The sequence below is a fragment of the Haliotis rubra genome, unplaced genomic scaffold (assembly GCF_003918875.1).
Source record: "Haliotis rubra isolate DU_JTF1 unplaced genomic scaffold, ASM391887v1 Scf24, whole genome shotgun sequence".
NCBI lineage: Eukaryota > Metazoa > Mollusca > Gastropoda > Lepetellida > Haliotidae > Haliotis > Haliotis rubra.
The window spans coordinates 3,731,408-3,756,779 of NW_025766447.1; the positions used below are offsets into that span (position 1 = coordinate 3,731,408).

Sequence of the window (25,372 nt, forward strand, 5' to 3'; positions counted from 1 at the left end):
CGGGCACTAACAGATACTGACACACTTCCAGCCACTAACAGACACTGACACACACTACCGGGCACTAACAGACACTGACACACACTACCGGGCACTAACAGACACTGACACACTACCGGACACTAACAGACACTGACACTCACTACCGGGCACTAACAGACACTGACACACTACCGGACACTAACTGTCACTCACTACTAGGCACTAACAGACACTGACACTCACTACCGGGCACTAACAGACACTGACACACACTACAGGGCACTAACAGACACTGATGCACACTAACAGACACTGACACACACTACCGGGCACTAACAGACACTGACACTCACTACCGGGCACTAACAGACACTGACACTCACTACCGGGCACTAACAGACACTGACACACACTACCGGGCACTAACAGACACTGACACACACTACAGGGCACTAACAGACACTCACATTCACTACCGGGCACTAACAGACACTGATGCACACTCACAGACACTAACAGACACTGACACTCACTACCGGGCACTAACAGACACTGACACACACTACCGGGCACTAACAGACACTGACACTCACTACCGGGCACTAACAGACACTGACACACACTACCGGGCACTAACAGACACTGACACTCACTAACGGGCACTAACAGACACTGACACTCACTACCGGGCACCCAACAGACACTGACACACACACACCGACAGCTGACACATACACTCACTACCGGGCACCAACAGACACTGACACACTACCGGGCACTACAGACACACACACTACCGGGCACTACAGACACTGACACTCACTACCGGGCACCAACAGACACTGACACTCACTACCGGGCACCAACAGACACTGACACTGACACTACAGGGGCACACACACTGATGCGGGCACTAACAGACACTGACACACACTACCGGGCACTAACAGACACTGACACTCACTACCGGGCACTAACAGACACTGACACACACTACCGGGCACTAACAGACACTGACACACACTAACGGGCACTAACAGACACTGACACACACTACCGGGCACTAACAGACACTGACACACACTACCGGGCACTAACAGACACTGATGCACACTCACAGACCCTAACACACATCCGGTGGTAGCTGTGACCTGACCATGTCTGGGTATTTTAATGAAACATCTCACACTTTGCCTGAAATCCCTATCTGTCAGCAACTGATGAAAACAATGAAAACCATTAAAAATAGTCATTGTCTACTGACAGGATATTTGGTTACTGTACAAACATGTGGAACAGCCTATTGTCCATGATGATGTGTTCATTGGGGCCCGAAAACATAATGTTGAAGCAAAAAGAGAGAAGATTGTCTGAGGCTAATCCTCGTAAATGACAACCACTTGAGTTTCTGCAACAAAATGTGTTTACGTTACGTAAAATGAGTCCTCAGCAATTCTTTTATGTCACACGTAACCTGCGTGTAGATCTAACGCCGCTCACAATGGTGGCACTTTTGCAGAATATATTGAAATTGGCAGATTTTCTTTCGAGCGAGGTGTATATCTATATGAACAAACCTCTACGAGACTTTGTAAACAAAACCACCATTAATATGAAAATGGATATTACGAAACATCTTTCACGTGAATTACAATGGGGGCCAGGTTGGGGCCGAACCATTTTTGTTTGTCAACTAACTCCAACGTTATCTCCTACATCCATCTTGACGTTAGTGGATACACGAACCACACATGGCCATGGCACTAACTGGATCCTCTAGACATAGATTGATAACGGGCTGAATACCACAGTATCGGCTTGTTTTCCGTACCATTTTGCCTTTTATATCCAGAGATGAAATAAATGTTTAAACGTTAAACAACCAGCGTTGATAAATTAATTCCCATCGAACAGACACTCGCGTAATAAATGTCTTCTATTTTTAATTCTCAAATAACTGAATACTGCGATGATCACTGAAAAGAAAAGCTACCAGGATTGAACCTTGCCTAATGCATACAGTATCCAGTGGCAAGATCAGCTCTAATGAAGATTTTATGACATATATATTATGTAGCTGTGACTCGTGACAATGTGCAAACAATCTGTTAAACAATATAACAAAAACTACAAAGACATCCGTGTAAATGTGAAATTAGTCCTAGAATGATTTGTTGTTTTTTTACGCAGGTCTCAGCAATATTCCCGTCACATGACTGAGGCCTGAAACTACTCGAGTCTTGACAAACCAGAGAGTGATATCACAGACAACGACCAACGCCTCCAAGGTACGATGTCATATATTAAAACAAGTAATCGATTTTGACCGTCCCACCCATTAAGTCGCCTCCAGTCCTCATCAGCAGGACGTTCTACCCCGAGAGGGGTGACGTAACTAAGCCGTAGTTCGCCAATACCAGGCCCTGCTCGCCATCCAGAACACTTTGATGGGTAACTGGCTGAAATATTCAGAAATATAGCACCCCATGTATGACTCTAAGAATCTCTTGACATGAAATTGTATTCCTCTGATATGACCTTCGGCGATCTATACTAAAACATAATTTTAATTTTGGGTAAGGGGTTGTGAAGATATAACACCAGTGAGCATTTACAAGTGATTTGTCACATTTAACGAACATTATTGATAAAGCTGAGACTTTAATCTACATAACAAATGATACAATGTGTCAGCGAAGCCATTTAGTTCCACTACAAGTACGGGCCATTGTTCGGAATCAAAACGCAGGCATGGCCTTTTTTTTCCAAAAGTTGCGATTGAAATTAATATGTCTCGCTCCCAGCAGCGTCTCTGTGGCCACGGCGAATGCAAAAGGTTTCCCCTTTGTTCGTAAAGCTACTTTTCATCACACTTCATTGTCTCGTTAATTCTCAACCAGCACGTCGAGGGCTGTGATTATTCCTAATTAATACAAGCTTCTTAAAATCACTGCCCTGTTTCAGTTTCCAAATCAATAATTTCACACTTTTGTGAAAAGGATGTTTTTCACTGAATGATGAAATCCGCACAGATAATTATAGGTTGTTGGGCTCCATACACGGGGATCCTGTGTCACGTACCCTCGACAATGCACTTAGGGGCCATCTCAAAATGTAACCGAGTTTGTTTTATCACCATCAACGCTGTGTAAGGGCGAGACGCCCTGACATGTCACCACGAACCCAAAAACCTAATTCATCATAAAAGACACTTTGATGCCGTTGTTTAAATTCTGCCTCTATGGCTGCAATAATATTTTACACATCACGTTTTTGGTATACTGTGACGATAGGTTACTTTCGAAAACAAAAAAATGTAATTAATATTTTGTGCGTGTAATTAGAAAAAATATAATCACGAATGTCATGCAGGTATTTCCTTTGTTGCAAACCACCCACTTTGAAAAACAAATCGTCGTGCAAGAAGAGTCGTGCAGAGGATGAAGACGACGCCTTTGTTTTGGGTGAATGAATTCGCCATGAGCAGCACCTGCCAATGGCGAAGAAATAGTCACATTAAAAGAAACGTTGGGATTTTTATTTTGTGATTCAGGTAAGTATAACTCAGGTATAAATATCAAACAATGGTACTCTTTTCATCTGCTGGATTACAAGGAACCATGTAAACAAGAAAGCATGCACCTGTGGATGGTGGTGGCACTAAAGAGGACAAACAAGAAATGGTGTTGTATTCCATACGGGTATCATAGCCATCTTGGGGCCTTAAGTTTGAAGTGTTTCCTCAACTGTTTTCAGTCTAATAACAATTTGACAATTGTTATCATTTGTTAAAATCCAATTTTGCAAAAGTATACATTTTTTTTCAATTCATATTTACTGGTTAGCAGTATGAAATACTTTTTCGTCAAAGCATTTTTGTGAATTTTCCTTTCAAAGCTCAAATTTCATCTTTGCATTTCTTCATTTTAAACAGGGAAATGACTCTCTATTTTCCTTTCTCGAAAGTTGTATATTTTAATTATCTTTTTTCTGGTTTTTTTATGACTTTCCTGATATCTTGGGTTCTAAATACCTCCTCACGTTAGGTGCCAACTCATTTACGACTGTTTCCTTGGTAACTTGATGATAACCAGTTAAACATATGTTCCCCAAAACGCTATATGTAAGACAATATGGAAAAAAACTGTTGTTTCATGTATTGATTCTCGTGTACATGAGTGAGTGTATTTACACGATACACCCAGATGCCCGGATGTAACTCCTGAGAACAACTGATCGCTTCACGGGCCTAAAACCCCCGTTCATGAAAAGTTAAAAAACCTAATCACGATTCCACCAAATCTCCGGTTCTGGTTTCACCACGAAGGAACGTGTATTTGCAAGACATTCGTGCACGTTACCTTGACAAAAGGTTCATCCTAAATGTGTGTTTTAATACCTCATGTCACCGTTCACGCATGTCGTAGGTAATATGAGAGGTCCTCATTAACGCCATATTTAACATCATTTCCATTTGATCATCTGAGCCCGCAGCTTGTAACTTTGTAGAAGCCTAGTGCTCAGATATGGTGCTGTAAACCAAGAGTCATAATCGGGGCTAATGTATTGCTCGATTCACTGGATCATGACACGTAAAGGGAAGCAATTCTTTAAAATCAAACACAGAATCATGCGTTATACGTAGCGTCCTATAAAATGTTGAAGGAGACGAGGGAAAGTTAAGGTGGTGTATATTTTTATCTTAAACTTCCTAAGTCAGCTCAAATTGAGTTTGCATCACGAATATAGAAAAAAACCCATTACGTTAGCAGAATAAATCACGCGCAATGCGAAGTAAAGTCACAAGACTGCCATCACATGAGCATAATTGAACATAATCAATTCCTAGCCAATAAAGATAATAACATGTTTACAAAACCATCACACCTACATGAACATTATTTGCATGCGACAATGGGGAAGGCCGATGCTCCTTCGGGATATTTAAACTGCTGACTCAGCACTATAGAACTACCGTGACATACAGGTGTAAGTGGTAATCACTGTGTGGGCGGTTCCAGGGATTCACAACAATCAATATCTCGTGACTAACACAGGATAATCAGGGGAACAATTATGGATCTAGTTTCTGTAAAAGTGTCTAATTATAGACTCCTCAGCCAGATATGTTCAAAACTGTGTTAAATTGAGCGTTCAGTTGCCATTAGAGCCGGGTGTGCCCACTGGGGAGGGCCAACACGGATACAGTCAGTTGTCATATTGTGGATGACACAGAACAAAAACATCTGACCTGATGACATGCCGGAAGTGAAGTGGGTTAGACTTACACTTACATAGGGACGCGCATGCGTGTGTGTGCTTGCGCCATACAACTCGAACAATGTCTTACGGTATCATAGAACCACCGACCTTAAGCATCGGACAGGCTAACAAGTATAATGTTTTAAGGTTTTACGGTATGACGTGACGGGATAGAACCACCGACCTTAAGCATCAGACAGGCTAACAAGTATAATGTTTTTAGGTTTTACGGTATGACGTGACGGGATAGAACCACCGACCTTAAGCATCGGACAGGCTAACAAGTATAATGTTTTAAGGTTTTACGGTATGACGTGACGGGATAGAACCACCGACCTTAAGCATCAGACAGGCTAACAAGTATAAGGTTTTAAGGTTTTACGGTATGACGTGACGGGATAGAACCACCGACCTTAAGCATCAGACAGGCTAACAAGTATAATGTTTTAAGGTTTTACGGTATGACGTGACGGGATAGAACCACCGACCTTAAGCATCAGACAGGCTAACAAGTATAAGGTTTTAAGGTTTTACGGTATGACGTGACGGGATAGAACCACCGACCTTAAGCATCAGACAGGCTAACAAGTATAAGGTTTTAAGGTTTTACGGTATGACATGACGGGATAGAACCACCGACCTTAAGCATCAGACAGGCTAACAAGTATAATGTTTTAAGGTTTTACGGTATGACGTGACGGGATAGAACCACCGACCTTAAGCATCAGACAGGCTAACAAGTATAATGTTTTAAGGTTTTACGGTATGACGTGACGGGATAGAACCACCGACCTTAAGCATCAGACAGGCTAACAAGTATAAGGTTTTAAGGTTTGACGGTATGACGTGACGGGATAGAACCACCGACCTTAAGCATCAGACAAGCTAACAAGTATAAGGTTTTAAGGTTTTACGGTATGACGTGACGGGATAGAACCACCGACCTTAAGCATCAGACAGGCTAACAAGTATAAGGTTTTAAGGTTTTACGGTATGACGTGACGGGATAGAACCACCGACCTTAGGCATCAGACAGGCTAACAAGTATAATGTTTTAAGGTTTTACGGTATGACGTGACGGGATAGAACCACCGACCTAACCATCGGACAGTCTAACAAGTATAATGTTTTAAGGTTTACGGTATGACGTGACGGGATAGAACCACCGACCTTAACCATCGGACAGTCTAACAAGTATAATGTTTTAAGGTTTTACGGTATGACGTGGCGGGATAGAACCACCGACCTTAAGCATCAGACAGGCTAACAAGTATAAGGTTTTAAGGTTTTACGGTATGACATGACGGGATAGAACCACCGACCTTAGGCATCAGACAGGCTAACAAGTATAATGTTTTAAGGTTTTACGGTATGACGTGACGGGATAGAATCACCGACCTTAACCATCGGACAGTCTAACAAGTATAATGTTTTAAGGTTTGCGGTATGACGTGACGGGATAGAACCACCGACCTTAAGCATCAGACAGGCTAACAAGTATAATGTTTTAAGGTTTTACGGTATGACGTGACGGGATAGAACCACCGACCTTAGGCTCTACGGACACACTATCTGTAGACTGGACCACGGAGGTGGTCGATGAGGTCCCGGAAAGATGGCTGACCAACAACAAGGGGCAAGCACGGGTCATCTGGCACTCCTAGCCCAACCACTTTACTCAAACGATAAAAGCCCCTTTGTTTGTCTAAACACTCACGTTAGATGCTGATAAGTCCAGCATTGAATATATCACCGTATTTCCTATATTAGACACTCGGGGATCCATCAATTTCGCGCGAGCGGTTGAACTGCCGTCTATCAGCGACCAGCGTCTATTTAGTCCAATGCCCTAGCAGTGGCAACACTCTGTACTACCGAATCCAAAATTTCATAGTCTTATTTAGGGTACATAAGCACGAAACAGTAAACATTAATCACATGGAGTCCGACAGCGTCCCTGCTACGTCTACCCTTGAATAGGGCGTATCACCCGGCGTCACTTAGAGGCCGAGTATTGGATAATCCCCCGCCGTCTTCTAGAAGAAGAACTTCTTTATTACAATATATGCGAAGCACCGGTGTAGATGTTCACACCCTTATCAAGCAAGTAATGGGGTGAATGAGTGGGTTTAGTTTTACGCCGCACTCAGCAATATTCCAGCTATATGGCGGCGGTCTGTAAATAATCGGGTCTGGACCAGACAATCAGGTGATCAACAGAATGAGCATCGATCTGCGCAATTGGGAACCGATGACATATGTCAACCAAGTCAGCGAGCCTGACCCCCCGATCCCGTTAGTCACCTCTTACGATAACCATGGGTTACTGAAGATCAATTCTAAACCGGACCTCCACGGGTCACATTACTGATGGTAAAGACTTTATATACATGAGTAAAGTTATGTTTATACATACAGCTTTACCTACAATATTGTACACCACTTGCTTGATAACAGTGTTAGAGTCGTAACCGGGTTTTAGGTGTTTGTAAACCCTGTTACCAGTTACCTATTGTCAGGGGTAATGTGAGCCCAAGTTACACACTCGCTTGGTGCATGGGGAATGGTAAGTCTAGGATCGGAGTGAGAGGTCAGACGACTGTAAACTCCTCAATAACCACATTTCATTCATGTGCTGGCACTCTGGCATACCGGAATAGGTGAGTGAGTGAGTTGGGTTTTACGCCTCGCTTTTACCAATATTCCAGCAATATCAAGGCGGGCTTCACACATTGTGTCCATGTGGGGAATCGAACCCGGGCCTTTACCAGGAATAAGTCAACACCAAGTTTTATACTCACACAGGTTTACTCGACCCCCCTCGTCATTGGAAGGTGACTTGGACTGGACGGGATATGGCAAGCTATTTACCAAACATGGAACTGCACGATCGCGATGCGAACGTTCTGCTGACTTTGAAACCCGCACTACTTTCAAGTGCTGACTGTATCTTTTTAAGGTGTTCGAGCCTGCTCCACCCTTGTCACATGACCCGATACAATGGTTCTGTTTCGTTTAAAGTTACATCATTCCATGGTCTCATGTCGTACCTCGTGATCGGGAATCACTCAACTACTCCTCGATAATTCACCGTTAATTGCTACTTTAAAAGTCTTTTCTGTTGTGTTAGTGACAGTTATCATGTTCCCTATCCCTTATAGTTTATTGCCAAGCAGTAATAGCATTGATTCCATGACGAAATAGCCGTAATTCTCAATAATGGATTTGTGATACGTTTCTTGCATAACAAATACCTTATTTAACCCCATAACATTAGCATCTACACCGAAACGTTGCATATAGCTGCAAATAGTAATAAAGAAGTTGCATATCCAAAGAACTATCCCACTTATTCATCACACCAACTTCTGAAGGCCACGCAAGTTACACGGAGACATCTGATTCCCGTGTGAGGTCCTGGATCCCTCAAGTATACATATGTACACAGCAAAAAAAGTTAAGCACCCCCCTGATTTTTCACAGAGGGGTGGACTTCATGGAAGCATGGTATGAAACTGAGAAAAAGAAGAGAAGCAAAACAAATTGTAATTAAAAGAACAATCATTTGGTCATTTGGAACAGAAGTTTTGTAACGGTATGAGCACTAAAAGTGCATGAAAACACAGAGTGAAATTGAAATGGAATTGCAGCCAAAAGACATATGTGTTTAAGTATCGTCAGTTCAAGGTCTTGGGGTGTGCCACCCGGTAAAAGCAGCTTAAATAAAGTGGATCAGTGTCCCAGGAATCACAAAACATCAGTAACGTGTGCTGCCACCACGTGCCTGAAGAACTGCAGCCACTCTTCTTGGCATACCCCTAACCAGGTTCCTTAATTGTTCCATCGGTATCCGGTGCCACTCCTCGTGAAGAACTGCCTCCAGTTCCCCCAGGTTTTGTGGAGGAGGATTCCTTCTTTGTACCCGACGCCCCATGATGTCCCAAACATGTTCCATGGGATTCAAATCAGGAGACATTGATGGCCTGGGAATTCGTGTCACAGCATTATTTGCCAGATGTTGGTTTACAGCATGTGAACGATGAGGTCGTGCATTGTCGTCCATGAACAAGGGTCTTGTGGCAAGTCTGTGGTCATCGAAATGATCAATAATTACAGGATCCAGAACCTCCTGGATGTAGCGAGCGCCTGTGAGTGAACCTTGTATAGTCACCAAATCCAGTCTACAGTCGTAGGAGAAGCCACCCCAAACCATTACGGATACCCCGCTAAATGGTACTCTTGGCAAAATGTTCTTGGGGCAAGACGTGTATTCCTAGTCCTCCATACGCGGGCTCTCCCATCCACAACATGCAGGAGGAAACGACTTTCGTCGGTCAAGTGTATTCTCCTCCATGATCGTAGGTTCCACCTCTGCCTGTGTTGACACCATAACCTACGCTGACGCTTGTGGTGATTTGTGAGCTGTGGACGCCTGATGACCCTTCTGGCTCTTAATCCAGCAGCTTTGAGGCGGTTTCTCATAGTCTGGTTGCTCAAGCGGCGATGAGGTAACTAGGCCTGTTTCAGAAGGGTGCTTGATCCAAAAGGCTGGCGTCTCACATGCCGTAACAGAGCTCTATCCTCCTGGGGCGTGGTAGCTTTTGGTCTTCCAGAACGGGGACGGTCCTTTACATCATGTGTTTGCGCATGCTTCCTCACCAGACGGCTTATTACGGTGTAGTGGAATTGAGTTCGTCTTGCAATTTCCTTGTAAGAAAGTCCTGCCCGATGAAGTCCAATGATCTGCCATCTCAATGCCTCGGAAATTCTCCTTCGTGCCATTGTCAATCAGAAGTGCGAAAACAGTGATAATGAAGTCGATACCGATCCTTAAATACCCAATGCTTGTGGTTGTTTGAAACTTTGGTGTGTGCAACACATGGGTGGCGGGATTCACGTGCATGTGGCTGCGTTCGTGAGAGACATTTTCTAATAAGTAACACCTTATTTTATCACCAATATACCACTCTTTGATTTGCCATCATGAGGACTGAAATTTTGTTCCGACATATACCGATAATTCAGCTTTCATTTGAGGGGTGCTTAACTTTTTTTGCTGTGTATATATCTTCATCAACTACACAGATACAGAGGGGGGAATGTTAGTGGGAAGGTCTTCTGTGAGGGCTGACTTCAAAGCCAGAGAAACGCGGTACGGCGTATCAACTTGGTTGATCACAAGATACACTTTGTGTATGCTTCATGTTCTTATTTTCCAAATTGTCTCTGAATTGTATATTTTCTGCTGATGTCAGCTGAACAAACGTATATACTGAGTGATTATTATGGTATTTCTTCATGTGGAGAGATCTGGGGTGGTGACACAATGGACATTTAATTACATGGCAGGATAATCTATGGACGAACAACAATGTGGTGATCATCACTCGCCATCACTTGCTTGATTACGGTGTTACAACCGACACCGACAGGTCGCTCTCACTGTAATAAAGAACTTCAAGTTATTCATTCACAGATTGTAATCCTTCCTTACAGCTCCTACTTCTAAATGCCTCTCAAAGAGGTTCATGGAGCAAATGGAACTCATATTCTAAATCTTTATCCTTACAATTTCCCATATCGTGCCATCGGGTCTCAGTACCTAGTGCATGTTAAAGTGTTACATGCTTATCAGCTGTCATATCAGTCTCAATAGGTGTGTCAGCATGATTATCATGACAGTGCTTTGATTTTAACAAATACGTTTAGAGATAAATACATGTAAGCTCATATCGGAAACAACAGCAGCGTTCCATAACTTTTATTGTCAGAACTCAAGGGAGAGTTTTATGGATATCAACTTCTTTATTAGGAGGAACATAAAAGTGTCAGAACTTTAAAAAATGAGGTGGCCGGTTCGTACAAGACCATTGAGATGTTACAACCGCATGAACATTGATAGAATTATCTTGGGTGACATGATGATTGGCAGATATTCAGGTCAACAACACGCTAGTGACGTACACACGTATTTGGATGTACGTACATGTATGTTGTAAAACTGTTATATGGTTCATGTTTATCGCAATATTTTAATGATTCTTCATCATTTCATCCGTCAACCTTGACCATCCCCACCCCCACCAGCCCTACACTTCCCGTACCCCCACCCACACCAAAGCAGTCGGATCACTGTCCTTAACAGTTCATGCATGTTAGGAAGTCAGATTTGTATATGAAGCACTTAAGCTTTTACTACTTCTCATCTGTAACCCCCCAGATCACCACCCCCAACCCCTTCAATCTCTTCCTGTTGGTATAGACGTGCATAAACACAGGGAAGGCGGTGCCTTTGATGTCGACATAGACGGACAGTTAACCAAAGGTCATTAAGTGCACACATTCCAGGGAAACTTTGTGAATGAACGTCACAGAATCAGGGCGGGGCGGTTTCCATTCAAGTTGATCGGAATGTGCCCTTCACAGAAATTAACTCTAGATGTGAGTTTTATTAGGTGGTTCTGTGTTTGACAAGCCGCCGATAATATGCTTCGAGGAGGGCATGTCGCTCCTTTGGTCATTGTTAATAAAGAAGAGGTTAGACATGACAAGATCGTTGTTGCTTATATCGTCTCCGGAGCACCTTTGTCTAGCAACTCGAGAATCGCATGGCATTTGTCATACTTATAGACTTGGCGGTCGGTCCATGGATGGCACCATCCGAGAAACATATACAATGTGGGGATTTCGTTTTAATTCCATTTTAATCTGTCCATTTTAACCTTTCCCATTTGTAGTTGACTCCTTGTAGAAATGGGTATTGTTTATTATAGGAAGTAGGTATTCGTTGAGAAGGTTACTCATCAGTTCCTATTGCATGGTTCGGTTGTGGTTTGGTTCAAGCGGAGTAACTTATGTCTGCAATCATGTTTATGCTGCGGTGTGGTTTCTGTATCCAGAAAATAGGAAACTTTTGTTTTCTTTCACTATTATGGTTTAATTAACATATATTTCAAAAGTTATTGTGACTGACCATACAAGTGTACAATGGCTATATAAAGGCCTCTCCCGTATAAAATAACAGTCACTAAAGCACCCCAGACAGCAAGGACACTTTGCATGTGACTAACAATCGTAACAGAAAACTCTATGATATTAAACAAGCATTGCACAATCTATTTGTAAGTTGATTAAAAGTACAGATTCAAATAATGCGAATATTAAGATCATTATAGCTGTTCCTAAACAACGTGGTCTTGATGTTAAGCATTTCTTGTTTATTAATATTACACCAGGAATTACATGTTGAGAAGTGGTATATTGGCCTTTATACCGAAATAAACTATGTTGGCATCTAAGATGGGTTGAACCAGATGATGATGGAGAGGAGAGGAATGGAGAGGTAAACGAATTTATTCAGTTCCACGTCACGCTGTACACCTGTGCCAACTCGACCCCAACAGAGTACGTTTTAAGCCACGCCGCGACAAGACAGACAGCGGACGCTTTAATTCGCGATATCATAATATCATAATGATGATAAAGCTTTACTTAATCTGAAACATCTGTCGTTTTTAAATGACTCATGTAAACCGACTCACATACACGTGTAGCCAATACCTTGTAGTTGATTTCGATAGGAAATCGAACAGCCGAGATCATACTTTATGTCAAGACGAAAGGTCGATGTCTTGGGTGGGTCAAAGATCTTATAAGTCTTCATAAATTGAAATCAAATGATCACAAATGACTTTATGACAACGTCATAATCTAACATTAAAGCCGATTATGTGTATGTTTGACTCGGGGTGGTAGGGGTGCCTGGAATATTTGTAAGAATAGCTTGTTATCTTTCCTCACACGACTTACGAACCGTATTGGATCAGACTGAATCTCGGAGATAATCAAGTTACTTTCCCATGCTACAATACACGAAGATCGATGGCACAAATAAACTGCACTGAAACAGACACCGTTAGTATCGTCTTAACTTTACAATGGTGGTTCAACAAAGTTTGTAAGTTTCTTTGCTTCACCCATCACTCAGCAATGTGCCGGCTATACGATGATGACCTGTTTCTACTGGAACAGACAGTTCAGTGACGGTCATCATGAACATCGATTGGGATAGACGATCGCACGACAATCACGGGTTGCTGAAGACAAAATTCTAACCCGGGAGGTTGGCTTTAAGTGGGAAACGAAGAATGTAACTGCATCGATGATACACTTCCTTCAGTTTGCACAAGACAATTACAATTGTTACAATCGTATTTTACACTGAGTCTAACAAACCCTAGTAGAAGGTCGCGTCAGCTAACCTTTGAGCGACCTATGACCATCCAATCAAACGCGAGACGACCGAACGGGTTTAACAAATCAGACGACTACTACTTATTAGGGTTCGGCGGGATTTACAAAACGGTTTTTGGATTTTCTCTTCCCTGGTCGCCGACACTGATCTATCAACAAACGAAAATTAGCATAAAACACAGATATTTGACCTGCAGTATATACGCTTAGGGGTTTCTAACGACATGGTTACTATTAGTTTATATTGACATAAACGAATATTTATATTATACTGACAAAAACGCTATTTTCAGCGACTGTTTACTCATTGCGTCCTCCATGTGTATCACACGTGCGGAAAATAGCGTCATGAATCGTTCGAGGTTTTGGGGTAAAGGTTCAAAAGATATGTGCGAATGTTAACTTTCGCGATTTTGGTAAGCTGTGTTCTGATTGGTCAGTCCAAAATGTTAGCTGACGCGACCTTCTACTAGGGTTTGTTAGACTCAGTATAGCAGTGTAACGAACAATACTCATACTGAGCCTAAGTTTACTTAGACTGCTACTATTTTTTAAAATCTGAATATAGTTTTTCAGAGTCTTAGTTCAGAAGAACAACAGAAACGGGGAGAGGTTTTCTGAAAGGAATAACCCGTGAAGGTCCGGGTTAGAATGAACCTTCAGTAACCCATGCTTGTCGTAAGAGGCGACTAACGGGATCGGGTGGTCAGGCTCGCTGGCTTGGTTGACACATGTCATCGGTTCCCAATTGCGCAGATCGATGCTCATGCTGTTGATCAACATAAGTCAACATAGCATGGATGTCCTCCTACATTAAGCTAACACGCAACGACTAACAAGAATATTTTACAAAGAGGCGTTAAACCGATCTCTACTAGATCTATACAAATTTAGCATCGCAATGTTTCATTTCGCGTCCATTCCTAATCGACTTAGGAATATCTTTTCATATATTTCTTACTAATTTTCAGATTTGTTAAGATTATTATTTATTCCTCAGTACGGCATGACTAAATACGGTTGGCATGGCTTCGATAACTACTGTTGAATCAGATGGTTTCTGGGAGAAAACTTTTCCATTTGAGAATACAATCGTTGGTGGTAGTCAATCAAGATAGTCCGGTTTTCAGTCGATATTGACTAATTTTACGTCCGCTTCAGTTACTATTCCTTCAAAACGCCATCCACAAGTTCAAAGGTATCGGATTTGACGCCGATTATATATATGCTTTGTAAATCAATAGTCGTTGGTTCTTCTGAATTATAATTCAACATCCGGTGGTAAGCGTAGTATGACCTGCATCAACTTGGTCTTTGGTCACAACTGAAACATTCTTCAAAGCTGCGTTCAACCCAACTCTCTCAATGGCGTTTGTATTTCTATCGCTGATGCAGTGCCTGGGAATTATTTCAGACATTTAATGAAAATTACTCTCAAAATACATTGTAATGACAGTTACATCATGTTCTGAAGCATTCCTATCATTATGAAGGAACACATTAATGATACATGAACCTAATTTTGAAACATTTGTACCTTGTTTATGATCGCACACACATTCCAGCTCTATGATGGTGATCCGTGAGAAAATCATGTCCTCCAGAAAATCCAGCTATTGAAATCATGTGCATTGACCTAAGACAATTGGATACAACGACATGCATAAGTGTGCAAACCTGGCCACCCCATCCGTTAATCGCCTCTTACATGAGCTCTTTAGTGAGTTAAAGCAAATTTAATTTAAAGGATTTTGGGTGAAAAGACGATTAGGGCCCAAACTGATTTCCAAAAGGGTGTTGCCTTGAACAAAATTAAACATTCTGGATGTCTGGCTGCTTGTTAAATTCTATTTTAAAAATATTTTCGACACAAACAAACTACAATAAAATGACAGACACCTGAACGTTAAAAAAAAGAGAACCGATCCGATGATAAAAATAAGTAATAAATAGCCAAAAACAATTACCCTTTCAGCGTGAGGGATATAACCATCCTCAAAACATAAGAAAGTAATATTCCAATGGTTCTGTAAAAGATGCTTGTATGGAAGGGTCTTCTTCACACAAAATTGCTGACTTTTGACCCCAAGAAAATTATAATTTGACTGATCAGTAGTTGTGAATGAAGTTATTTCGTTCTATCATGACACATGGATTTTAACACATAGGATTCAAAATGAATATCATTAATCAAAGTATCATTTCACACACACCAGGGTATGCTGTACATCATCCAGGCAATGGATTTTTCTGAAGAGAAGATTAGATGGAAATAATGAAATAATGGGTAAACATTGATCCCATTTGCACCTGTGTCAAACTCATTCCAGGTCTTTCTGAAATATTGAAAGTACAAGAGTGAGTGAGTTTAGTTTTACTCCGATTTCAGCAACATTCCAGCAATATCACGGCGGGGAACACCAGAAATGGGCTTCACACATTGGGCCCATGTGGAGAATCAAACCCAAGTCTTCCGCATGACAAGCAAACACTTTACCCATAGAAGTTTGACAGTCATTTTGTAATAACTGCAACAAGTCTATATCAGAACTGTTATTCATGCAAGGAGAAAGATCTTCAGTAGCCCATGCTTGTCGTAGGAGGCGATCAGGTGGTCATGCTCGCTGACTTGGTTGACACCTCATTGTATCCCAATTGCATAGATCATGCTGTTGATCACTGGATTATCTGCTCCAGACTGCCGCCATATACCTGGAATTGGGCAGAGTGCAGAGTAAAAATAAACTCACTTACTCACTCATTCACACGTTTACTCTCAATATCCTGTGTAAGTCCACTGTGACTATTTGCTTACTGCAATGAGTTTTAGGCATACATCCATCCTTATAGCTGAGAAAGAAAGAACAATCAAAGCTGTGTGAACACCAACGAGACCAAGAACTGCATATCCATATGTCATAAAAATCATGACACTCTTTAATGTGAAAATATGCCAGCACTGAACAGAAAGTGGGGAACCAATTGAGGACAGCTGTTAAAGGGAGGTAATCCAGTTACCATATGTCCAACAGCTGCACATCTGCTCCTTGCTGCACAGAAACACATACATGCTTTCCAACTTTATACACCATCAATACTGACTGAAACACATCTGACCAGCAAACTGCCCCTTCTCTACCACGAACAGGACAACAAAGACATACATCTGGAAGATCATTTTAAATTTGGCTTGCTCCTATTTGTACAGTATTTACCTAATACCTACAAAGTCAATGATGGGCAGTTGATGTGACCACAACTACTCTACACAGGAAAAGACCTCAGTGTATGAAATTCCTAGCCTAGTTTTCCTGAGAGTGGACAGACACTTTTACCTTGGGAAGATGCTGTTAGCCCAGGGGTCCCTACACTGCCTTTAAACAATGATTTGAGTTTATGAATGTTGCACATTATTTGTACAAATACATGAAATGCATCAGTTTTGATTCTCTGTCTCTGCTGGATTGTCATATCTGTTAGTCACTGTCGTCTATCTGTACAACATCATCCTCTTCTTCAACATCAACATCTGCATCCTCATCACCCAGATTCACAATTTCCACATGTTCCATAACTTCTTCGGGAGACGACGGTCGCGTGTGGACTTCCCCCTCGACGGTACCTTCATCTTCATCATCATCGTCCATTTCCTGCAAGAAACAAAGCAACATAAACCCCTAACATCCCATAATGTTTAAACAGCATAATGTAAACAAATTCTATGAGTTTTTAGGAAACATTTAGCATTACTTAACAAGAGAGATGCTGATGATGTTTCTAGCTTCCCATTACAGCATGATTCTTGAATATTGTACATGATGTACTTTACATTACTATATACTGAGGTTAAAACATGGAATTCTCATAAAGAAATATCATTGTAACATGTGACTTCATTACTTTCACATATTCACAGGGTTAACCAATTAATGATTACAATTGTGGATTTCAATTCATTTATGTAACAAGTCTTCCACATCAAAGAATTTATATAGATACTTAAATTTCACAAGATAAACAAAACTCTTTATTCCACTCAAACATAATGAAAAACTTAAACTATAATGTCCTCACTACGTAATCAAAATATAAAAGACAACTTCACATACCTAACTAAACTTGCCATACACATATGGAGGTTATTCATGGTACTAAACATGTGTTAGTAGTACATATATCGGAAAAAAACTTCCACAGTTTATCATTAAAATTGGACAAATCCAAAGATTTATTCATGTTTCACATTTTATAAAGATTTCCATATGATAGTAACCCTAGCTCACAGCACTTGCTCTCAATGTCCTGTTTTTAAGGAAAGATATGGTTAAGGAGAGTACTAGAATCACAAATACTGATATTCATATATTGCTAGTACCATTGTTATCTATTTATTTACATATAAAGATTTGGATCTGTCCAAGCTAGAGACAAGTACTCATCCAAGCTGCAAGTTGACAATCAAACTCCAGTGAAAAGCAACAGTGTAAATAATTTTGCATAACGTAAGCCAGAGGAACTCTGAAGCAAACGGTAACAAAGCAGTCATCACAATGGTCAGGGAAGAGATTCGCAATATATTTTCACCTCCATTCTTTCAGACTCACAAATATCATGTGTCAGTTACATAATCAAGAAGTTTCAATAACAAGATGCCAAAACATAACAAAGTATTTAGTAAGTTCTGGCTCTGTTTTTTTATCACATTCCAAAATCATGAGATTTCAAGAACATCTTTAGTTTGTTACGATAAAAAACTTGGAACTACCACCACAAGAAAAGCGTGAAGATGTGAAACAGGCTCAACATAGCAACCCTGCCTTGCCGTGCTACAGGTGAGAATCGGTGCACATACATCATCTGACATAAGGATTAATCCAAGCAACCCACTGTCACCTCATTCCAGTATCATACCACACAGTACCAAATACAGCCAACAGCAGCTCAAAACCATAGTTCTCAAGTTTTAAACATTGCCTGACCATTGTGAATAAAAGAATAAAGTCTAATAGCTGATAAGGGTGATAAATAAAATAATACAACACGTGTGTGTCTCTTTCTCTGGAGAGGTCTACATGCAGCAGCACCAAAAAGGAAAAAAACATTGTGAAACTTTTAGCAAAGGAAAATATATCCTTATTATGTTTTACATCTCTAAATGACTGTATCCAAATTTGAACTGTTTTAACTCAACTTTTTGCTTCTTATTGGGGTTTGATGTGTTGATGTAACTCAGAGGCATTTCTCATCATCGTATTCCTAAAGTAGCTTGACAGCCTAGTTTATGTGTTAACTGCTCATCATCATTTCAAACTGTTGCAGATTGTAGCTTGTCACATAGTTACAAATATGTATCTATTATGGTACAAAATCTGAGAATTGATAAGTATTAACAAAGAAAGAAAGATGCTGCTCCAATTCAAATATTTTTATATATGCATACACTGCAGAAAATTCCCTTCAAGCCAGAATACATTATTAGTGCAAGGTCCTACTTAGACCTAAGTCCAAATACATGTTAAGAAGGAATGTCCTACACAGAGGTATACATGACAGGTGGTGTGTGAGTGTGGACACTGACCGACTCATCTGTGGGGTCACAGGCTTCACAGTGCCACGTGTACCCTCGGGGTTTGGGGGACTTTCTGGTGGGGGGATTCAGACACTGGAAGTGGTAACACAGCTGGCACTCATCACAGCTGAAACATGGGATGTCAAAAGCATTAGCTGCATCACAAAGAAAACATGCAGAAAAGTAGCCAACATAATATATGCATTTGTCAAAAAGTTACAGAGCCAGTGACACATCCAGGATTTTGAAAAAAGAGTGTAATATCTAATTCAAAAAGCAACATGGCAGAGTACACAGTTAACATGTAGGGTGTCTATAAAGACAGGGTAGCCCACCCTGCATCCCATGCCACACTCCCTTCTGAATGTGCAAGTAAGAACAAGGGTCAAACAAAAAGTGAACTCATTTAATAAATCTTGCTGAAATGCGTAAACCCCTAATGGAGTCTGTCACCAAATTTGAAGACATTGGGAACAATAGTTCATGAGATATCGTGTTAACAAGAGTTTAAAAAGTGGTCAAAGTAGTGGGGTGATCTTGAAAATAAGGTCAAGGTCACCAAAATCGACTGGTGTCTCCGTAATCCCCCAATGCAGGCTGTCACCAAATTTGAAGACATTGGGTACAACATTACATGAGATATCGCATTAACAAGAGTTTGAAAAGTGGTCAAAGTGTTATGGTGACATTGAAAATAAGGTCAAGGTCACCCAAATGGACTGGTGTCTGCGTAATTCCCCAATGTAGGCTGTCACCAAATTTGAAGACATTGGGTACAACATTACATGAGATATCGCATTAACAAGAGTTTGAAAAGTGGTCAAAGTGTTATGGTGACATTGAAAATAAGGTCAAGGTCACCCAAATGGACTGGTGTCTGCGTAATTCCCCAATGTAGGCTGTCACCAAATTTGAAGACATTGGGTACAACTTTGCATGAGATATCGCGTTAACAAGAGTTGGAAAAGTGGTCAAAGTGTCATGGTGACCTTGAAAATAAGGTCAAGGTCACCCAAATCGACTGATGTCTGTGTAATCCCCCAATGTAGGCTGTCACCAAATTTGAAGACATTGAGTACAACAGTTCATGAGATATCAGTACAAGAATCAGAAACATACGGATGGACGGACGCTGCTGAATACATAGTCCCCCGTTCCACATTGCAGCCGGGGACAATAAAAACACATCTGACAAATAGTCCAGTGAGTTTTCCAATATGGCTGTCACAGTTGCAGACGGACAGGTGGCCTACCTGACCAGGTTGCTGTTGGATCCTGGTTGATTGCACACAACACACACATTCCGCTGCTCATCTTCTTTTGTAGGTTTTGGCTTCTTTGGAGCAGAAGTGGTAGGAGTCATCTTGGGCTTCTTTGGTGGCTGATAATAAACCAAGAACAAAACAGCTGACTTAACAATTGCTTGATACAACCACTTACATAAATGATCACTTTTCTTCTTTTCCAAGATATACAACATAGCAATCCTGAAGTGAAAATAGAAAGAAAGATTCGATTTGGTGGTTTGATATTTCACAAATGTGAGTTCTGGTTTGAATCCCTGCAAAAATTGATTGTAATTCAGGTGCCTTGTTAAAAACTAAAGACAGAAATCTTGCAACATATTGAACACCTATCCTTGTTGAACATGTTCTGAACAAATGGCAGTGGTCATCAGTGATAAACATTTAAGTAGGTCTGAACACAAAACCCATCCCTTAGTCTATACACTAACCCAAGATACCAAGGTGTTGACAATTTCAAAATGATTCACTGTACCTCACCCGGATATTTTACTCAACAGTCATGTACCTTAACAAAGGCAGCCACTTCGCAAATGTCAGAGCTGATTTTTACATATCTCTGCAAAAATAGTGAAAACAATACCTGGGTGAAGTGCAACTTACAGGTTCTAAGACTGGTTCTTGTTCTGACTCTGGCTCCGGCTCCTCCAGATCCAGATCCAGCTCTGGTTCTGGTTCTGGTTCTGGATCTGGGTCTGGTGCAGGTGTTGGTGTAGGAACACTCTCCACCTCTTCTTCCTGTTTCTCTTGTTCCACAGTCTTCTTCCTCCTGCTGCTGCTGCTACTACTACTGCTCCTCTTTGCATTCTTGCTCTTGTTCCTCTTCTCTTTCTGCAAGGAATACTGTTGGTGAGACCAAACTTAATCAATGGCTGGGAAACATGAATCTTCACCAAAATAATGCTTTGTAATGCAAACACAAACATTTCAGTGGTGTTTTATGACAAAGATGACTTACAGTGGACTGAAGATGGTTAGACACAAATGCCTAGTCTTAGTTGTCATGTTTAATCTAGACGTCCACAGTGAAACCTGTGATTTCTGTTTGCTGTTTAAATATATTGCAATGATCTGTAAGTGACTCTGGACAAGACAAACCAGTGGTCAACATCATGGGCATCTATCTGTCCTATTGGGGCAGGCATCAACAAAGTCACTGAACATGACCAACTGATCCTGTTAGTTACCTCTCAAGTCAAGCATAGGTTGCAAGCTACACAAAAAAGTTAGTTGAAGACAGATTAGCTATGGTAATAGGAAAGAAATGGTTGTTCTCTAACTATATTTTCATAAGTATGTGTTGTGACTTATCACTACATTTTGTTTGAACGAGAAACAGACCAACCAAGGCACAACCACAATGCTGCACCACTACTGGATCTTAAGGTAATTTTTCGGCCAGTAACTGACATATCAGTATCGCTGCTGATCATTAAGCCCATATGTATGTTTTCATGTGCATAGTTCATGGACAGAGTAGGCTGTTTCATGCCAGGAAGCCAGTTGTCAGCCAGATATTACCTTCAGCATTTCAAGTCTCTGCATGTTGACAAACTTCTGTGGTTGTTTGATGGTTTCACGTAAGCGGCGAGGGGCATCAACATTGACGTTACTCTTCTCCACAGACTCATCACTGCTTGAGCTCACGCACTCAGAACACTGCCTGATCACATGACATAGAGCATGAATGATGATAGAAAAATGCACACTTTCAGAGAAACAGGTTGGAAACTAACAGAAATGAAGAAGAAAACAGGGCAAGATTAAGCTATATAGCCAAGCAACTTATCCCATAAGACCTTACACCCACTTTTTTTAAAGCATTATCGATATCTGCCCTCTCCTGATTTCCCCAATTGTTACTTATAGCTTTTACTAAAAACGTTCTGATACATTCTGACGTTGATAGATGCAGATGATGAAATTTACCTTTCATGTGTTCCCGGTTATCAGATCACAATACAAACATTCCCAGTCAAAGGAAAGCCTCAAGGCATACAAAGTAAAGGAACTACTGGTACACACCATCCCTGTAGTTTGGTCTTCTTGGGCATCCTAGTGAGAGGTGGGTCCAGACAGCCTAAGTGGTAGTGCTTCTTACAGCTGTCACATTTCGCCAGCAGGTGCTGGTCCGTTGTCAACACACAGATACCACATCTACAAGAACAGGCGGAGTTGAGGTTGTCATCCATAACAGCTGCAGGTTCAATGTTACTTTACAGGAAGTTGCAAAATTGTAGAACCAGCCAAGTAAGGAAGTACAATATCAATATATTTAACTTGTCTCAGTAATTGTCATTTATCGTAAAAACCAACAGTCTTTCCAAAAATGTAATTTTCTGAATAAAATTGATATTTTATACTTATCCTGACTCATGATCTTTTGCTTATCTCCCTTTTCCTTGCGAATGTGGTGGAACACTTGAATCCCTTGAAGTTCCCGAAGCAGACGTAAAAATACACTCACCCACGAGTTACCTCCCTTGAGTTACCTCCCTTCCCGCGTAAACAGTCATGTGACCAGCCTTACTTGTCACTCTCTCCTGATTTTCCTGCCCATGCACTTGGATCTGCTGTGCAATCCGAAGTGTTTCCAGCGGGGAGGTTTGGAGCGCTTGACCTCATAAGTCAGGTTTAAGTATAAAAATATCAATTTTACTTGAAAAATTACTTTTTTTTTTCTTATCCTGACTCATGATCTTTTGCTTATAGAATCTGACGGATTGGTGGTGGGTCAGGCCACTTCCTGGATTCATCAGATGTCCTTAGATACGTCCTGTATCCCCCCATGGGAACTGCGTAGCGGCATTTCCGAGATCTTATTCTTCCAACTTCCGTTATAACTCGGGGGGCCCACTTCTTGTCTTGCTTCAATCTCAGACAAGTTTAATCATCTTGATTCATGTGGCTTCAGATAAACTAGTATCTTCTTATAACTAGATATCTTATAACAACCCATAGATAATGATAAGATCTTTATCATAAATGAGTTGCGACCCCTTCACGTACAGGTAAGATCTTTACCTGTACAGGATCTTTAATCACTCATGCTAGCCTGTCCTAGACTGTGCGCATGGACTTTCAAACTAATACTTTTCCTTAGTAAAAGTTATCAACAAGTAAACGTGATAAAGGGTGAGATTTTCCAACTCAGCGCCTTTGTGAAACCGTTAGTAGCTGTGCTACAACGAGAGGCCCAAATTGGTGAATGCCTGAGACATCTTCAGTGGCTATGTCTCGGAGGCAGCCCTCCATAATTGCTGATAAAGAGCAATTTCCATGTAGAGTTAGTGTTGACGCCAGTGCTCTGACTTCGTGTGGGTTGGAAGCTCTTGGAGGTTCTAGTCCTGCTGCTTTATAGGCTCTCAATATGACGGCTCTCATCCAGAATGATATCGTTGTTCTTGAGACTTCTGCTGATGGCTCTGTGGATAATAGGATGAACAGGCGCTTGGATTTTCGTCTCCTTGTCTTAGTCTTTGAAGATATATCTTCAGGGCTCTGACCGGACACAAGGATAGGTCCTCTATATCCTCTGTTCCGAGGATTGTAGATAGCGCTGGTATATGGAACTGTTTATCTGGCTGACCAGGTAGTTGGTTCTAGGCAATGAAGTCCCAAGGTCAGTTGTAGTGCGTGTGTCTGTTTGATCTTCAACAGTACTTTCGGTAGTAATATCAGTGGTGGAAAAGCATAAGTGTTTAGTCCTTCCCATGATATGTTCAGTGCATCTGTTGCCCAGGCTTGAGGATCTGGAACTGGTGAGACAAACGTCTGTAGTTGTTTGTTGAACCTCGTGGCAAACAGGTCTATGCATGGGGATCCTATTTCCCTTCTGATGAGCCCGAAATGCTGCTGGATTGAGTATCCATTCTGTAGGTGATGGGTGCAGTGGTCGGGAGAGAGCATCTGCAAGCACGTTCTTGGCTCCGGGTATGTGACACGCTTTTATCCAGATGTTTGCCTCCTCCATGATGTCAAACAACTGGAATGTGAGCTGTAGTAAGCTTGGTGATCTTGTAGATCCTTGCTGATTTGTGGAGAATGCCACTGTAGAGTTGCGAGCTCGACCATAGTTGTAAGGCGTTGATCACAGCTTTCATCTCCAGCAGAATGATGTGAAGATGCTGCTCTGTTTGGACCACTTCCTTGATGCAACTTGATTGTTGAGATGTGCACCCCAACCTTGTATCGATGCGTCTACGTAGAGATGTGTGTCGAAGTAGGTACCTCTTAAGATTGTCTGGCAGCAAGATAGGGTCGACGCTTTCCAGATGTTTGTCAGGAACCGTTGCAGCAGCCTTAGTTGTAATCTTCCTGTCAAGTCCTGCGCTGAGGTTAGTAGACCGAGTAGACATTGCGATGTCCGTAGTGTTAACGGAGAGATGACTGCTTGTGGAATCATGGCTTGTATCTTGACCCAATGATCTTCTGGGACCACAATTCGATTCTGTGTTGTGATAATTCTTATTCCCAGCAATTGAAGATCTTGTTTGATTCTAACTCCAACTTCATCAGGTTCACTAGCCATCCTAGTTGCGTGAGCAACTTAATTGTGAAGTTCAGCTGCTGTCTGAGTTGATTGGCACTTTGAAGAACCTGTATGCCGTCGTCCAGATAACCGGCACTGCGTAGATAGGTGCCGATAGGCTTGGTTATTCGTATGAATAATCATAGAGCCGACGATATTCCAAACGGTAGGACGTTCCATTGGAAGTGCTAACCTCTGATTGCAGTGATGATACATCATTCTTCCCCTTATATACGCAGGCGATCTGTGTTGATCAGCATACATCGAAGCGTTGTCTATTTATAGCTGGCTCCAGTGTAGCATCGGAGGGGACAGGTATTCATACTGACTTTTATCAGCGACAACTTCCAAAATAAACATCGTTTATCCTGCTGTCAAGGCTAGACATCTATTAGATTCCCATGATGATAACAGGCCGTAGTTGTATACTGTTTCCAAGGCTGCCGATGAAGTATTCCCCTGTACCTTGGG

At 41.5% G+C, this 25,372-nt stretch overlaps 1 protein-coding gene across 8 annotated transcripts in view; it reads right to left on the minus strand.

Annotated features, from left to right (window-relative positions):
- Window positions 1-16,399: 16,399 nt before the first annotated feature.
- Window positions 16,400-25,372, minus strand: part of LOC124278651 (PHD finger protein 14-like) — a 45,588-nt gene continuing 36,615 nt past the window's right edge. For 6 of the 8 annotated variants that reach the window (XM_046714417.1, XM_046714422.1, XM_046714421.1 and 3 more), the window contains exons 18-23: window positions 22,396-22,527; window positions 21,892-22,033; window positions 20,974-21,213; window positions 20,320-20,447; window positions 19,076-19,193; window positions 16,400-17,147 (exon numbers count right to left, since the gene is read on the minus strand). In XM_046714417.1, coding sequence (XP_046570373.1) covers window positions 16,974-17,147; window positions 19,076-19,193; window positions 20,320-20,447; window positions 20,974-21,213; window positions 21,892-22,033; window positions 22,396-22,527 — 934 coding nt within the window. In that variant the 3' untranslated portion in view covers window positions 16,400-16,973. Of the gene's footprint in view, window positions 17,148-18,539; window positions 18,566-19,075; window positions 19,194-20,319; window positions 20,448-20,973; window positions 21,214-21,891; window positions 22,034-22,395; window positions 22,528-25,372 lie in introns of all 8 variants that reach the window. The other 2 variants (XM_046714423.1, XM_046714419.1) reach the window with 2 other exon arrangements.